This window comes from Ylistrum balloti, unplaced genomic scaffold (assembly GCF_031769215.1).
Source record: "Ylistrum balloti isolate Yb309-2 unplaced genomic scaffold, AGI_CSIRO_Ybal_v1 Utg370298, whole genome shotgun sequence".
Taxonomy (NCBI): Eukaryota; Metazoa; Mollusca; class Bivalvia; order Pectinida; family Pectinidae; genus Ylistrum; species Ylistrum balloti.
This window is the reverse complement of record NW_026782224.1, coordinates 2,028,879-2,046,852: the sequence shown is the minus strand read 5'-3', so window position 1 is coordinate 2,046,852 and position 17,974 is coordinate 2,028,879. Positions and strand designations below refer to the sequence as shown.

General features: G+C 38.0%; 2 protein-coding genes across 2 annotated transcripts; one reads left to right on the top strand and one right to left on the bottom strand.

Annotated features, from left to right (window-relative positions):
• Positions 1–51: 51 nt before the first annotated feature.
• Positions 52–11,970, top strand: LOC132553154 (S-acyl fatty acid synthase thioesterase, medium chain-like). The gene is made up of 8 exons (XM_060217376.1): positions 52–191; positions 1,577–1,731; positions 3,550–3,688; positions 4,033–4,132; positions 6,166–6,244; positions 7,184–7,277; positions 7,629–7,711; positions 10,365–11,970. The coding sequence occupies exons 2-8, from the start codon at positions 1,599–1,601 to the stop codon at positions 10,487–10,489; spliced, it is 753 nt and encodes a 250-aa protein (XP_060073359.1). The 5' UTR covers positions 52–191; positions 1,577–1,598; the 3' UTR covers positions 10,490–11,970.
• Positions 11,971–14,911: 2,941 nt separating this feature from the next.
• Positions 14,912–16,003, bottom strand: LOC132553155 (uncharacterized). The gene has a single exon (XM_060217377.1). It carries the CDS (start codon positions 16,001–16,003, stop codon positions 14,912–14,914), a length of 1,092 nt encoding a protein of 363 aa, XP_060073360.1.
• Between the last annotated feature and the right edge of the window lie 1,971 nt (positions 16,004–17,974).

Genomic DNA, 17,974 nt, shown 5'->3' with positions numbered 1-17,974 from the left:
ACCGAAAATAGATTCAAGGGAAGTCACTCTTTTTTCAGCGGTGCCATCGAATCTGTGTAACACATAAATCAAATTGTCATTTGACATGAACCTGTCATGAATGTCTGGTCTACCATAGACGTGCACAGTACAGGTAACGCGCCCGCACAGTAGAGTCACTGAAAGGAAAGCGTCTTCATTGAAAATTTCAGGTAGGAATTAATAGTTTGTTTTAGTATATTGTTTCAAAGAATCTCCTGAATATCCACTGCCGGATGTTCTATTTTCGGTTTGTTTTCTAGTCTTTGTTTTTCACAAATTAAAACTGAAGCGTTATATCTACGCTATGTATTGAATGTGTAACGTTATACTTTTTCTGACATATCCAGAACTCGTTGTTTCTATACGTGATAACGTGTATTATATTAGAAGGACTTATGTGTAATTTGTAAAAACGTAGATTTGATAGGCCGCGTACACGCATGTTCGTGTTACTTGTGTAGTACTTACGTTTATAAATATATACATATATAATAATTAATGTGGTCTAAGTTTTTTGTATGACATAGTGACTGTGAACCTTTGATACTATACAATGATCGGCTGAATTAATTGCCTTCGTTTTATGTGATTAACCAAAGAACGAAGTATTAGTATTTTATCAAAGTACAATAAAGTGGAAATAATTGTCTAAAATGCACCAAATGTTAGATAATATAATAACCATCAATATTTATCTGCCTTTTTCAACCAGTTAGCTACAGCTAGTCGACAGTTTTTGTCCCAATATGGTGACCTGCTGTAACATTCTTCACTTCTTCATATACATTTTAAAAAAAAAAGATGATGATAAAAAACAGATGATTTGTTGTATACTGGAGGAGATTCTGTGACTGAGTCAACAATATCGAGTGCAACACTTTCCTTTGACTTCTTTTTTCGAAGTTTACCTTTAGATTTTAACCAAACTTGGTTGAATGACCTTACGTTTGGGTAAGTAATTGTTGACGGAGCTGGAAGGTAGGAACCAAACACAAAAGCTTCAATCAACTTAAGCTGTAGTTACAATAGGATTTTTACCAAATTAGTGTAAATATGCAAGTGGCGGACCCCTCAGGGGCAGGAGAATGGGGCCCAGAAGAGGTCATAGAGAATGAAGGAATAAAAAGGTATAGTTGGTGAGTGGCGGCCCCTCAGGGGCAGGAGAAAGGGGCCCAAAAGAGGTCATAGAGAATCTAAGGATAAAAAGGCATTATTGGTAAGTGATTGACCCCTGTGGGGCTTGAGAATGAGGCCCAAAAGAGGTCAAAGAGAATATTAAGGATGAAAAGGTATAGTTGGCAAGCGGTTGACTCCCATGGGAACAAGAAATGGGACCCATTTAATGGGTCATCAAATCCTTGTGACATAATTGCATCTCTAATAGTTGAGAGTCACATTCCTTAAGCATGCAGAGTTTAGTTTTTATAATTTACTGATATATAAAACTTCACGCATTCAACCCAATAAAAGTACCATAGAGAGATCATAAAACAGATAAGATTTACATGGATTTGACTAGTTGTATGAGTCATATTGTTCCAATTTTGAATTTTAGGGCTTTTTCACTGTACTCAACGATGGTGGACAAGGTATTGAACTGCAGATTTCCACGACCAACAGCCTCTTGTCAACTTTTCTGTTTCCCTTGGGCTGGTGGAGGGTCAAACTTCTATGCAAACTGGGGAAACATGCTTCCAGAGTCTCTTGAAGGTAAATTGGTAATAACCATCAAGTCTTAACATCAAACAGTGTAGTGTTTTTTATTTAATATTAGATTTTAAAATCTTGACGAAAAGAAAGATGAAGAAAATGGAAGATGATGTTATGTCCTGAGTACTTGTAAGGTTTAATCTTGGATTTTGAATTAATTCAGGAATGACTTATAAGATTATAAACATCTATTTATATAAATGTGATCAACATGATGTTGTTAGTCCTAGTTATCATTTAAAGATAAGAATTAAGATTTAATCAACAATTAATACTGTTGATGTATTTTAGGGGGAATCCATATTTATTTATCTCATATATAACAGGGAATTTCAAATGTACCAACATACCTGCTGGATTTCATGGTTACAACTTACAATCTTCGATTGAAAAGGTGTATTTCATATGTAAGGAAGTCAAACATCTTTAGGTAATATATACAACCATCCACATATTGTACATCATTTGGTCATAAAACTTTCTTTTGTCATAAAATCATCTTTCTTCATTTTCAAAAGATCTATTTGAAATTGAGTAAAGAACTTTTTTATTGTAGGAAGTTTTATAATTAATTGATATGATATATTTTGGGAGAGTTGTTTCCCTTTAGGTTTTTTTCCTGGAGTAATTTTAGAGATTAATATGCTTTCTTTGACTACTTGGTGAAACTAATAGACTTTGAATATGTTGATGTCCTTTCCTGTGTTATTTGATCTGAGAACTTACAATAGATTTTGATATTAAATAGCAGAGATTTCTTCACTCAGGTTTGATATGGAAAAGCAGAGATTTCTTCACTCTGTTTTGATATTAAATAACAGAGATTGCTTCATTAAATTTTGAAATTGAAAAGCAGAGATTTCTTCACTCAAATTTTTGATTATATCTTACAAGCCTGGTTCAACTTAATCATCATGACATGTAGTTGTGTTTTTCAGAATAAAATCTTCAATTGACAGTTTGGAAGACTGAGTTTTGTCTCCTATTCAAGGCTTTTCACAATATCCAGATTATTTCTTCTAAAAACTTGATTTCCACCAATCATGTTGAAACTTGATAAACTTCATAATTGTAGTTTTGTATCAGTGTCGTCCTGAATGACCCCTTGGTTGTGAAATCATTCCATTTTCAGTGTTCAGTGTTAATAGTGTTGTACATGTTTCAGTGACTGGTCTGATATTTCCAGGATAAGAGGGACATGTTTAATAGTGTTGTACATGTTTCAGTGACTGGTCTGACATGTTTAATAGTGTTGTACATGTTTCAGTGACTGGTCTGACATTTCCAGGATAAGAGGGACGTGTTTAATAGTGTTGTACATGTTTCAGTGACTGGTCTGACATGTTTAATAGTGTTGTACATGTTTCAGTGACTGGTCTGACATGTTTAATAGTGTTGTACATGTTTCAGTGACTGGTCTGACATGTTTAATAGTGTTGTATATGTTTCAGTGACTGGTCTGACATGTTTAATAGTGTTGTATATGTTTCAGTGACTGGTCTGACATTTCCAGGACAAGAGGGACGTGTTTAATAGTGTTGTATTTGTTTCAGTGACTGGTCTGACATGTTTAATAGTGTTGTATTTGTTTCAGTGACTGGTCTGACATGTTTAATAGTGTTGTATATGTTTCAGTGACTGGTCTGACATTTCCAGGACAAGAGGGACGTGTTTAATAGTGTTGTACATGTTTCAGTGACTGGTCTGACATTTCCAGGACAAGAGGGACGTGTTTAATAGTGTTGTACATGTTTCAGTGACGGGTCTGACATTCTCAGGACAAGAGGGACGTGTTTAATAGTGTTGTACATGTTTCAGTGACTGGTCTGACATTCCCAGGACGAGAGGGACGATTTAAGGACCCCTGCTGTCACTCCCTGGAAGTCATGCAAAAGGAAATCATTGCAGCAATTCTACCAAAATGTCGGGAGCGACCATTTGCTTTTTGGGGTCACAGGTCAATACATAAAAATATAGTTGAAAATTATTATTTCTGAATATCTATTAATTTTGTTATATGTCCAAATAGATTCACAAATGAAGATATTGACAAAAATGTTTCAACAGATACATAATTATACATGTAAATGATTAAACCCAATTTACGGTCTTGATATTGTGGTAATGACCTTTGAACTCCTCCTAGCAATGAAGATCACAATATAGTTTCCTCTCTTGATCTGTGTTTCCTGCTAAGTAATGGATATTTATCACTTAGTTAATTCCATGTATCGAAAGGAGTTTATCAACACCAGGAAGGTTATAAAACATCTGCTTTAACATTCAATAGTTCTGTTACAGCTTAGGAGCATTGATGTGTTTTGATGTAGCAAAAACTCTAAAGAGTGAATACAACCTTGAACCAGAGCGAATGTTTGTTTCTGGAGTTTCCGCTCCCCACGTAAGTATGAACTTCAATGTGTCAGCCTTCTGGTTCTTAACTTACATTGTATAGAGAGTGTTTTTGCCCCTCAGTCCGATGGGGAGGGGTGTTTGGGGGCAAGGGATGACAGAATTAGTAATTTTGAACTAGAATACACTAGAAAGCAAAATATAATTGATTGATGCCCTGACAAGAAATATAGCAGTCCTTGATATTTAACACCAGTCTCACATAACAGCAGTCCTTGATATCTAACACCACAGTCTCACATAACAGCAGTCCTTGATATTTAACACCAGTCTCACATAACAGCAGTCCTTGATATCTAACACCCCAGTCTTACATAACAGCAGTCCTTGATATCTAACACCAGTCTCACATAAAAGCCGTCCTTGATATCTAACACCAGTCTCACATAACAGCAGTCCTTGATATCTAACACCACAGTCTGACATAACAGCAGTCCTTGATATCTAACACCAGTCTCACATAACAGCAGTCCTTGATATCTAACACCACAGTCTGACATAACAGCAGTCCTTGATATCTAACACCAGTCTCACATACCAGCAGTCCTTGATATCTAACACCAGTCTCGCATAACAGCAGTCGTTCATATCTAACACCACAGTCTGACATAACAGCAGTCCTTGATATCTAACACCAGTCTCACATAAAAGCCGTCCTTGATATCTAACACCAGTCTCACATAACAGCAGTCCTTGATATCTAACACCACAGTCTGACATAACAGCAGTCCTTGATATCTAACACCAGTCTCACATAACAGCAGTCCTTGATATCTAACACCACAGTCTGACATAACAGCAGTCCTTGATATCTAACACCAGTCTCACATACCAGCAGTCCTTGATATCTAACACCAGTCTCGCATAACAGCTGTCGTTCATATCTAACACCACAGTCTGACATAACAGCAGTCCTTGATATCTAACACCACAGTCTCACATAACAGCAGTCCTTGATGTCTAACACCACAGTCTGACCTAACAGCAGTCCTTGATATCTAACACCAGTCTCGCATAACAGCAGTCCTTGATATCTAACACCAGTCTCGCATAAAAGCAGTCCTTGATATCTAACACCAGTCTCACATAAAAGCAGTCCTTGATATCTAACACCACAGTCTGACCTAACAGCAGTCCTTGATATCTAACACCAGTCTCACATAACAGCAGTCCTTGATATCTAACACCAGTCTCACATAACAGCAGTCCTTGATGTCTAACACCACAGTCTGACCTAACAGCAGTCCTTGATATCTAACACCAGTCTTGCATAACAGCAGTCCTTGATATCTAACACCAGTCTCGCATAAAAGCCGTCCTTGATATCTAACACCAGTCTCACATAACAGCAGTCCTTGATATTTAACACCAGTCTCACATAACAGCAGTCCTTGATATCTAACACCAGTCTCACATAACAGCAGTCCTTGATATCTAACACCAGTCTCACATGACTTCAGTCCTTGATATCTAACACCAGTCTTACATAACAGCAGTCCTTGATATCTAACACCAGTTTCACATAAAAGCCGTCCTTGATATTTAACACCAGTCTCACATAACAGCAGTCCTTGATATCTAACACCAGTCTCACATAACAGCAGTCCTTGATATCTAACACCAGTCTCACATGACTTCAGTCCTTGATATCTAACACCAGTTTCACATAAAAGCCGTCCTTGATATCTAACACCAGTCTCACATAACAGCAGTCCTTGATATCTAACACCACAGTCTGACATAACAGCAGTCCTTGATATCTAACACCAGTCTCACATAACAGCAGTCCTTGATATCTAACACTACAGTCTTACATAACAGCAGTCCTTGATATCTAACACCAGTCTCACATAAAAGCTGTCCTTGATATCTAACACCAGTCTCACATAACAGCAGTCCTTGATATCTAACACCACAGTCTCAAATAACAGCAGTCCTTGATATCTAACACCACAGTCTAACATATATAAAAGTTGACAAAAATATTCAATCTTTTGTTGTTTTTTATATACATTTTCACAGTCAGCAGAGAGAAAAGAAAGTAAAGTGTATGTAAAAGATCTCAATGATGAAGAGTTTAAAGATTTTCTGAAGAAGCTGGGTAAGTTTGAATTCTATCATTAAATCATTAGCTCATTAAGAAATCTGACTGCTTTCCTGACAAAGTCAGATGTCAGCCAAGGATCTGATTGGTTGGCATTTTTTATATATTAATAGAGCTACTCAAGGTGAATACCCAACACTGCATGTGTTGGATTTGGGATTTATATTCTTTATGCATGTTCACGTTGGTAACTGATATATCTGACCCACACTGTACATGGTAACTGATATATCTGACCCACACTGTACATGGTAACTGATATATCTGACCCACACTGTACATGGTAACTGATATATCTGACCTACACTGTACATGGTAACTGATATATCTGACCCACACTGTACATGGTAACTGATATATCTGACCTACACTGTACATGGTAACTGATATATCTGACCCACACTGTACATGGTAACTGATATATCTGACCTACACTGTACATGGTAACTGACATATTTGACCTACACTGTACATGGTAACTGATATATCTGACCTACACTGTACATGGTAACTGATATATCTGACCTACATTGTACATGGTAACCGAAATATTTGACCTACATTGTACATGGTAACTGATATATCTGACCTACACTGTACATGGTAACTGATATATTTGACCTACACTGTACATGGTAACTGACATATTTGACCTACACTGTACATGGTAACTGATATATTTGACCTACACTGTACATGGTAACTGATGTACATGGTAACTGATATATTTGACCTACACTGTACATGGTAACTGATATATCTGACCTACACTGTACATGGTAACTGACATATTTGACCTACACTGTACATGATAACTGATATATCTGACCTACACTGTACATGGTAACTGACATATCTGACCTACACTGTACATGGTAACCGATATATTTGACCTACACTGTACATGGTGATATGACTCACTTTTTTCTTTTCAAGGTGGGACACCAGATGAAATTCTCAGAAGTGAAGAACTCATGGCTCTCTTTTTGCCTCCATTGAGGGCAGACTATGAACTTGTTGACCAGTATGAGTAAGTTTGAATAATCCATTTTATTCCTACTTCTGTTTATTGCCCTCCGTGTATCACAGTGCACTTCTGATAATGCCTCCTAAACCATCATCCTAAACACCATCCAGGACCTCCATGTCCCATCCAGTCATTGTATTATATTCTCAAATTCCATCTGTCATAAACATCTCTGTTCCTCAGACTCTTTTTATCATTATTTCATATCTAATCTCAATATCATTATATAGATTCTTCTAAATATGGCAATAACAATATGCTGTTTCCAAATTATAAGTGAAAATCATTGAAATGACCTGTGTCTCATACATTGGTTTTTGTAAGTAACATTGAGGTGTTGATTTAATTTTGCAGGTATGACCTTGAGGGAGAAGCCCCTTTGACCTGTCCTATAGATATAACAGATGGACAATATGATATCAAACATAATTTGAAAGGTAAGCCTTCAGATATCAACTACATCATTGGCACTGCAGCCTACCACACAGGCCTTACATCTTGCAGCACAGGCCTTCAGATATCACCTACATCATTGGCCTTACATCTTACAGCAGAGTCCTTCAAATATCACCGACATCACAGGCCTTACATCTTACAGCACCGCCTTCAAATATCACCGACATCACAGGCCTTACATCTTACAGCAGAGTCCTTCAAATATCACCGACATCACAGGCCTTACATCTTACAGCAGAGTCCTTCAAATATCACCGACATCACAGGCCTTACATCTTACAGCACAGGCCTTCAAATATCACCGACATCATAGGCCTTACATCTTACAGCACAGGCCTTCAAATATCACCTAAATCATAGGCCTTGCATCTTACAGCAGAGGCCTTCAAATATCACCTACATCACAGACCTTACATCTTACAGCACAGGCCTTTAAATATCACCTACATCATAGGCCTTGTATCTTACAGCAGAGGCCTTCAAATATCACCTACATCACAGACCTTACATCTTACAGCAGAGGCCTTCAAATATCACCTACATCACAGGCCTTACATCTTACAGCAGAGGCCTTCAGATATCACCTACATCACAGGCCTTACATCTTACAGCACAGGCCTTCAAATATCACCTACATCATTGGCCTTACATCTTACAGCACAGGCCTTACATCTTATAGCAGAGTCCTTCAAATATCACCTACATCACAGGCCTTACATCTTACAGCAGAGGCCTTCAGATATCACCTACATCACAGGCCTTCAAATATCACCTACATCATAGGCCTTGCATCTTACAGCAGAGGCCTTCAAATATCACCTACATCACAGGCCTTACATCTTACAGCAGAGGCCTTCAAATATCACCGACATCACAGGCCTTATATCTTACAGCAGAGGCCTTCAGATATCACCTACATCATAGGCCTTACATCTTACAGCAGAGGCCTTCAAATATCACCGACATCACAGGCCTTATATCTTACAGCAGAGGCCTTCAAATATCACCTACATCACAGGCCTTACATCTTACAGCACAGGCCTTCAAATATCACCTACATCACAGGCCTTACATCTTACAGCAGAGGCCTTCAAATATCACCTACATCACAGGCCTTACATCTTACAGCACAGGCCTTCAAATATCACCTACATCATAGGCCTTGCATCTTACAGCAGAGACCTTCAGATATCACCTACATCATTGGCCTTACATCTTACAGCATAGGCCTTCAAATATCACCTACATCATAGGCCTTGCATCTTACAGCACAGGCCTTCAAATATCACCTACATCACAGGCCTTACGTCTTACAGCAGAGGCCTTCAAATATCACCTACATCACAGGCCTTACATCTTACAGCACAGGCCTTCAAATATCACCTACATCATTGACCTTACATCTTACAGCAGAGGCCTTCAGATATCACCTACATCATTGGTCTTACATCTACAACCAACGCCTTCAAATAGTACCATTAACATAGGCCTTACTTCCTACAATACAGACTTTCAAATATCTCCTACATCACTGGCATTTCAGCCTACCACACAGGCCTTCAAATATGTCCTTCAATAAAAAAATCTTCAAACATGTCCTACAAAGAAGGATTTCAAACATATCTTTCCACAAAAGCCTTCAAATAACACATATAAGACAAATCTACAAATATGTCCTACATTGAAATCATTCAAACATATCCTTCAACGAAGGCCTGACATCATTTTCCTTTAAAAGAAAAGAAAGCCTTCAAACATATTGTACAACAAATTAAGGCCTTCAGATGTATTCTACCATAAAAGTCATAAAAACAAAGAAAACATGAAAATGTTAACAGAATCATTGTTCCGGATTTTGTTGTTGATTTGTCTGCCATACAAGCTTTCTATGGTATTTTAACCTGCAGTCATGTTTTATTTCATTAGAATGGGTCAGAATATACACATATTCTTTGACCTCATTTTTTGCTCACCTGGCCCAAACGGCCAAGTGAGCTTATGCCATAGCGCGGCGTCCGTCCTCTGTCCTCCATCCGTCTGTCGTCCATCAACTTTTCATTTAAACAACTTCTTCTGAAATACCGGAAGGTGTAGAGTTATCATATTTGGCAGGAAAGTTCCTTTGATGAAGCCCAACAAAGTTTGCGAAAAAAAATTACCTTGACCCATACTCAAGGTCAATGAGGTCAAATATGTTAAAAAAATTTAAGTGACTTCTTTCAAAATACCGGAAGGCATAGAATTATTATATTAGGCTACTATGTTCCTCTTATAGTGTCCTACAAAGTTTGCTAAAAGAAATGACCTTGACCAATCTTCATGGTCACAGGAGTCAAATATGTTAAAACATTTAAACAATTTCTTTTGAAATATCGAAAAGCCTAGAATCATTATATTTGGCCAGTATGTTCCTTTTATGAAGTCCAAGAAGGTAAAAGAAATGACCTTGACTTTTTTTATAGGTGATAGAGGGATAGGTCTGTTTAATGTTGACGTGTCCATCAGTTTCCTAAACCTCGTTATTTAACATTGACCTCGACCTATCGGTTAGATTGTACATTTATAGCAGATTCAGTTCCACATTTTCCTTCCTATCTCTTTGTTCTGTATTAGTAATATATACGTTTTTTTCAGCTTGGCAAGATTTGACGACTGGAAAATTGACCATTAAAATGTTGCCAGGGGGCCATTTTTACCTGAAAGAGAAAGACAACATGATGAGGATCCTGGAAAATATATCTTCGTACTTCTTTGAATAGCGTAGAGATTTTGTACAACTATCATTAATTGTCACAGGTGTCATATCTTCACAAGAGATGTGGCTGGTAAGAAAGACTGTATCAATAAAAGCTGTAGATGGACATTATTAAACATTGTTCAGACATCAAAACCTATCTCAAATTCATCAACATAATTCATTATTGATCTGATATTGATTATTTTGTACAAGGTCATTAATATTCACTTGTGGCCATATTTCAAACTTAATTAGAAATAATTTTCTTGTATAATTACATTAAAAATTTTTTTTTCAAATTTTGAATCTGGCTCTCATTACTGCAAGGGACATCGTCTTTCAATATATTACAATTCCTTCCCAGGATCCAGAGTTGCTTCTTACCACTTTTGGTTGGAAATCAATGTTTAGATTCCATTGCACTTGATTTCGTGATATTGAAAAAATCCTCGAAATACTTCAAAAAAATCATAAAAAGAATATTAAACGTTGAAAAGATCACTTAGATTCTCCGAGCTTTTGTTTATCAATACTGACAAAATAAGGAAAATACGGACATTTCAACGTAATCTTATATCAAACTTAAATTCAATAAAAGTAGGAAAAATAGGAACAAAGGAAAGATTCACACAGAGACTCCTGAAAAAGGCAAAAACGACAATTAGGTTAGGTGTTCTGGAAGAGTAAGCGTCTTTTGCTTCTTCGACGTTATCCGCCATGTATATCTTGGTTAATTCAAGTAAATCATGCCATGTTCTCAAAATGAGAACAAGATACATGTACATCATTTCATACAGGAAAGAATATTTCCCACCAAGATCATTATGACGACCTTAAATCTTCCAATAATCTTCATTTACACACATCTCTCGAATTCTTGTGTTTAAAGTTTGTCAGTTGCCAACATGTTGCATGAAATTGCTTGTTATGATATTGATAACAAGTCTTTGAATATCAGATCATATAGAACGTGTTACATCATAGGCTGTGGTTGCAAGGATTGAACTGTTAAAAGGTAATATGTAAGTTAATTACATTGTTCAAAACTGTGCTAGACATAAGTCAGATGTTTCCTCATAATGTATCTGCCTGTGTTAATTTAGTACTGACATCTACTGTGAACAATTATGTATTGACCAGTGGCCAGAGGTATTCTGTTGTTACTGATCTACTACACATGTTCATGTATTAGTTAGTTCCCTGATTATATAAGTCATTACCTGAAGCCTATCTAAGCAGTTTGTATGAAGGTCAGTGTAACCTTATCTTGTTGTAAACAGCCGAATCTATTGTCATTTATGTGTGTAAGACCATGTCAGGAGCTCATGTATTATTCAATCCTTGTTTACCTGTTAGCTAATGTGTAATAGTACTTTATCAGTTAATTAACAATTCTAGTATAAATACGACCTCTTTTCTAGCCAGTTTGTATCCGGTTCCTGAAGGCATGCGAGTGTCCCATCTCTCTATAGTCTACATTTCAATAAACCTTCAACACCCGAACACCACCGTTTGGACTTCTTCATTTCCACTCATCCATCACCACCCAAAACAAACTTCATTTTAGGATGAAAGTTACAAACATTAGAATGAACAAACTTTTAAGATTCTTGAACAGGTGTTATAACATTTATTGGTTATGAAATGGATTCCTTTATATATCTTCTTGCTGGGTTGTTTAAATATAAAAGATGTTGATAAAAATCTTATGATACGGTCGGGTTTGATGCAAATATCAATAGTCTCTGTCATCTACAGAAAACTGCTGCAAATAACTGGGATTCGTCTATATGTGAAAAATAACAAGTAAGAACTAATAACATTCAATAATTTTATTTATTCAATTTTGAAATAGTAATTTTGATCGCAGCATATATATAAACTTTAAAAATTTAAAACATTTCATAGTGTTTAATATTATATAGTGTGTCAATTTGTCTGAAACCAAGAGATATAGGTCTGGTTACCGAGATGAAACGCAGAGAAACAGGTCTGGTTACAGAGATGAAATGCAGAGAAACAGGTCTGGTTACAGAGATGAAATGCAGAGAAACAGGTCTGGTTACCGAGATGAAATGCAGAGAAACAGGTCTGGTTACAGAGATGAAATGCAGAGAAACAGGTCTGGTTACAGAGATGAAATGCAGAGAAACAGGTCTGGTTACCGAGATGAAACGCAGAGAAACAGGTCTGGTTACAGAGATGAAATGCAGAGAAACAGATCTGGTTACCAAGATGAAACCCAGAGAAACAGATCTGGTTACCGAGATGAAACCCAGAGAAACAGATCTGGTTACCGAGATGAAACCTAGAGAAACAGGTCTGATTACCGAGATGAAATACAGAGAAACAGGTCTGGTTACCGAGATGAAACCCACTGAAACAGGTCTGGTTACCGAGATGAAACCCAAAGAAACAGGTCTGGTTACCGAGATGAAACCTAGAGAAACAGGTCTGGTTACTGAGATGAAATACAGAGAAACAGGTCTGGTTACTGAGATGAAACCCACTGAAACAGGTCTGGTTACCGAGATGAAACCCAAAGAAACAGGTCTGGTTACCGAGATGAAATGCAGAGAAACAGGTCTGGTTACTGAGATGAAACCCAAAGAAACAGGTCTGGTTACCGAGATGAAACCCACTGAAACAGGTCTGGTTACCGAGAGGAAACAGCCGTGGTCGAAGGCTTTATCCGTTTCGTTCACAACACAAATAAACACTGCTGGAGCATATTTCGGAATATTTTCGTCAGGTAATGCAGAGACGTATATACGTCTCTGGGTAATGTCAGTAGAGTAGAAATTCATTTAAGACTACAAGTAGACGATTTTAGTGTGGTTTTCGATGACTTTACGATCACCTTCATCAGACAAATGTCCAGTGTAGAGCATATCAGCAGTGACGTACGTAGTGTACGAGATTGCAATATGTGTTATTAAACAAAGCGTAGCCGAATTGACCACAGTGCATTGTTACCATCTTGTGAGTTTTTTATCTGTAATCTGTTTACCATCTCGTCACACTATTTTCTACCTTAGTGTACATAGGATTATAGTACAACCGAAAAGTTGGCCGATTCCTTACCACGTCGTGGAATAAGCACGTCGGTGCTAGTACGCTCCACACTGGTCACTTGTCAGATGAAGGTTACTGTGTAGTCATCGAAACGTCACACTCTAATCTGCTACTGGTTGTGTTATAAGATGAAGGTAACTGTGTAGTCATCGAAACGTCACACTCAAATCTACTGCTGGTTGTGTTACAAGATGAAGGTAACTGTGTAGTCATCGAAACGTCACACTCAAATCTACTGCTGGTTGTGTTACAAGATGAAGGTAACTGTGTAGTCATCGAAACGTCACACTCAAATCTACTGCTGGTTGTGTTACAAGATGAAGGTAACTGTGTAGTCATCGAAACGTCACACTCAAATCTACTGCTGGTTGTGTTACAAGATGAAGGTAACTGTGTAGTCATCGAAACGTCACACTCAAATCTACTGCTGGTTGTGTTACAAGATGAAGGTAACTGTGTAGTCATTGAAACGTCACACTGAGGTCTTCTACTGGTTGTGTTATATTAACGGCTATTTTACGGTACGAGTATTTGATTACATAACATTTCAATTTTATGAAACGAGTCTTTCGAACCTTGAGTCTGATCAAATGAGCTTCATAAAATTTAAGGTACTGTACATCACATAGCTCCTAAATGTTACATTTTGACATGTAATCATTTCGAAATGTAGACAAAAAAATCGAACTAAGGCAGACATTTTGTTGTTACATTTCCGATCAATATCAGCCAATAAAAATGTTCCTGGGTATGTTTCACTAGTGACAAAATGGAAAAAATATTGCGAATTCAATGGGGAACGGACCCCGGATATGTGATAATTGATAATCTAAACGAAATGGTATCTCCTTACTTCACTCCGGCTTGCTTACCTCGTAACCTGGAGATCGACCTCAAGCTAGGTAACCATCTCCATGTAACGAAGAACAGCACACGAAGCGAAATGAGGGATCTGATCTAGATTACACTGTACAAATTGCAATTGAACTTAACAAATGCTAACTCCTGTATGGTGACCCGCAACATTGGGAATATGGCAAAATTAGATACGTTTAAAGGTGAACGAAATGCACTTTTGTTTTTGTAAATTTCCTTAATGATATTGATAAGAGGGTATATTTAAACAATATATAGACTTTAGATGAAAGGAGGAATTCCAAACATTAAAAATTTCGTAATGAAATAAAAATGTACTTAAACAACAATCATCACTATGAGAATCGGTCTGCGATGTGAGGATTTATACATTTTAGGGAGTATCTCATACTCTCTTCGTTAATCACAGCTTACTGCTGTTATCACGTGACTAAACACTTTTACCATCAAATAATACACAATCTAATGAGACTAAAAAGTACTGTTTGTAGTGTCATAAATAGGTGTAGCATGGTTGGATCTGTGCGTCTGACCATGAGTAAGCATTCTGGAAGTTCTCCTGTAGCGAGACGCCACTGCAAAACGCTTGTGGAAATGTTGGGAGAGGCGTTGTGTCACACTGGTGTTCTCTGATACCAGACACTGTCTGTCCTGTGAACGAGGGTTCTATGAAGAGCTTGTCCTCTAAGGATTGACAATCCGTTACGTCCCCTATTCTGTTATCACCAACAGGAACTAGGGGACTTTGGACTGATGCAAATCCATCCCCAAATAAGGATGGGGTTTGGATGTTTTCGCCGAGAGATTGTGAAAAAAACGAGGCGATCCAGTCGGAATTCTGGTCCGAAATTGCCGGGGATACCGAGGCACTACTTGACATAGCGTCAGAACTGTCAGAGAATGATCGTGGACTACAGTTACCTAGACTCTGTTCATAACGAGGCATGGTGAAGTTATCTCGAATATTGTCAGTCCATGGTCCGGCCAAAAGTTCCTGCAACTCAGTTTGTCCGAGTATTGAATCCAGCGTATCAGCCGGAAGTTCGTTACTTGTTATATCTTGACATAACTGTAAGTCTGCGTTGCCACCAGTTTGTAAAACTTGGTCGGTGTCCTCCAAACCAGATGTGGGTTCAATGAAAAAGGATGGAGGTAAGTTACGTTTACGCAATGGAACTTTTGAATTTGACGCTGGTTTCGCCGTTTGGTCTGTACAGCATTTCTGGTGTAATGTCTTAGGGTCGAACAAGGCCTGAAGAGACTTAATTTGTAGTCCTATCTGTGTTGTTTCCTTCCTCGAACCTTTTCCTCCATTACACACTGCCCCCTGTAGATCGACCTGTCTACCGTCTGGGTAAGTAGTGGAGGAGTTTCCGCAACGCTTCAGTTGCTTTTGTAGATATTTTCTGTGGTTCACTTTCCGTTTTGATCGGGAAGGTTTGTCCAGAGCTAATTTAATGTTACTTGACGCCATATCCACAAAACTCAGCAAGTTTGATGTCTCAGAATCTTGTGTTCGCGTGCTGGCTACTGTTCTCTGTACCCCTACTTCCGGTAGGTATGGTAGAGACATCACACTAGTCATTTTAGGTAACATGGAAGTTTACTATTCTACGCGAGTTTGTCTTACTAACATACCACTTCACTTGTAGGACAGATTGAGCAGGTCCAAGGTCTTGTCGAAATTTTGTGTTACAGAAACTGCTTTCACGGCAGCTATATACATAGCTATAATGTTCACTGACAGCTCAATGTGCTGTCATGTTATTCGACGCCATTTTGCTGAATATCCGGTGAAGAATTTCGATGAGACACCAATGAAGGCTGATATTTACCTGGTTTATGGCGATGTTCAGTACTGCATTCATCAGCACACGTTTGCCGACTCTGATATTCATTTGGTGTACCTCGTCTTAATCCCTATCGCTGCTCTGACGTGCTCTTCATTAACGGCCGTCACCTCCCCACCCCATCTCCACCGTCATGGAGGGGCCTCAGGGGTCCAATACAACGGACAGAACACTGGTGACAAAATGCTAAAATAAGATGAAATTTGTTTCCTTTACAACTTGATTGTTTCTTAAAAGAAAGTAATGCAAATTGTTGAGTCAAATAACAAAACTCGATTACGACTGGAACAACTTTAACAGAATGACAATGAGCGTTTCCTCGTGCCTGGAGTTTCCTTGGTCCCTCGCAGAGCCCCGTATGTTGATGAGTGTATCATGAGAGACCCTCCCCGTCCTCACCTTTCAGCTTTTTACGGTCCACGGCAGCTCCTGAATGGTTGGAGCCATCACGCGGACAAAACTGCTATAAAGCGTTTGTTCCTTGTTCTGCCGTACAGGTGCGTCCTTACCTTGCTGACTGTTCATCTCATAAAATCTCTCCAATTTATCAGGCTTAAAAATCGTTTAAACTCTCTTGTCCTATACCGCTACTGGCTGTATTTACCGGGTCAGTCAATATGTCTATTTGTCAGCGTTGGGAAAGTTTCAGATATAGGATACTTAATTCAGTTTTATGTTTGAGACGTCCCTTTGAATTAAACTTCTATCATTGACTTGATCAACAGTAAACAGACTGAAAAGGTTACAATAGAAAAATACCATAACAGGGAGGATGTGGATATATTCACACAGATAAACACAATACTGCTACTTTCTTTTATAAAACAATTATTTATCAAACTCTTACCCGTGTTTCTCTGGCTTATAAATAAAACCCGAACTAACTTTATGAACTTTGAACTGAGTTGTCCGCTCACTGACGAAGGAAATTGCATTTTATTTATGAAATCCATGCCGATTCATAATTGTATTTGGTGTTAACGCATATCGACATTCTGATAATTTAAAGAGAACGAAAGTTTCTTGAAGAATATTATCGCGATGTAAATAATCCAGTAAGCAACACAGTAACCCCGGCAGGGGGATAAGCCACACAGCAGCCCCGACACGGGGATAAGCCACACAGCAGCCCCGACACGAGGATTAGCCATTCAGCAGCCCCGACACATGGATAAGCCACACAGCAGCCCCCAAATGGGGATTAGTGACACAGCAGCCCCGACACAGAGAACATTATTGTCATCAAGAGAGAAGAATAGAATTAACAAAAAGAGTATCAATCGATACAGTGACAATCCAGGCGTGGGGAAAATTAATTACAATCAAGAAAAACAACTGAAACTAGAAATTGTTGCTAACAATTTTGCGGGCTTTTCACTTCTTTGGCGACAATCTACCGAAAAACAAAACATCAAATTCATCGGAATGATGCTCTGCATCGATCTGAAGAAGAAAATTTCAAGAAAATTCAAAATTGAAAAAACAGACAAAAAATTGTTAAATTTTAAAACTTTACCCCACAGCGAGCTTTTTTATTTGACACATTTTGCATTAATATGGGTGACAAAAACTTAGATATGAAAATTCTCTACAAATAATATTATTGCACAAACTCTGTACAATCAATGGTTTTCGAGATAGTGCCATTTTTAAGTTTTTAACTTATGACGTCATGGCGGCCATATTGGATTTTTGACCTACTTAAA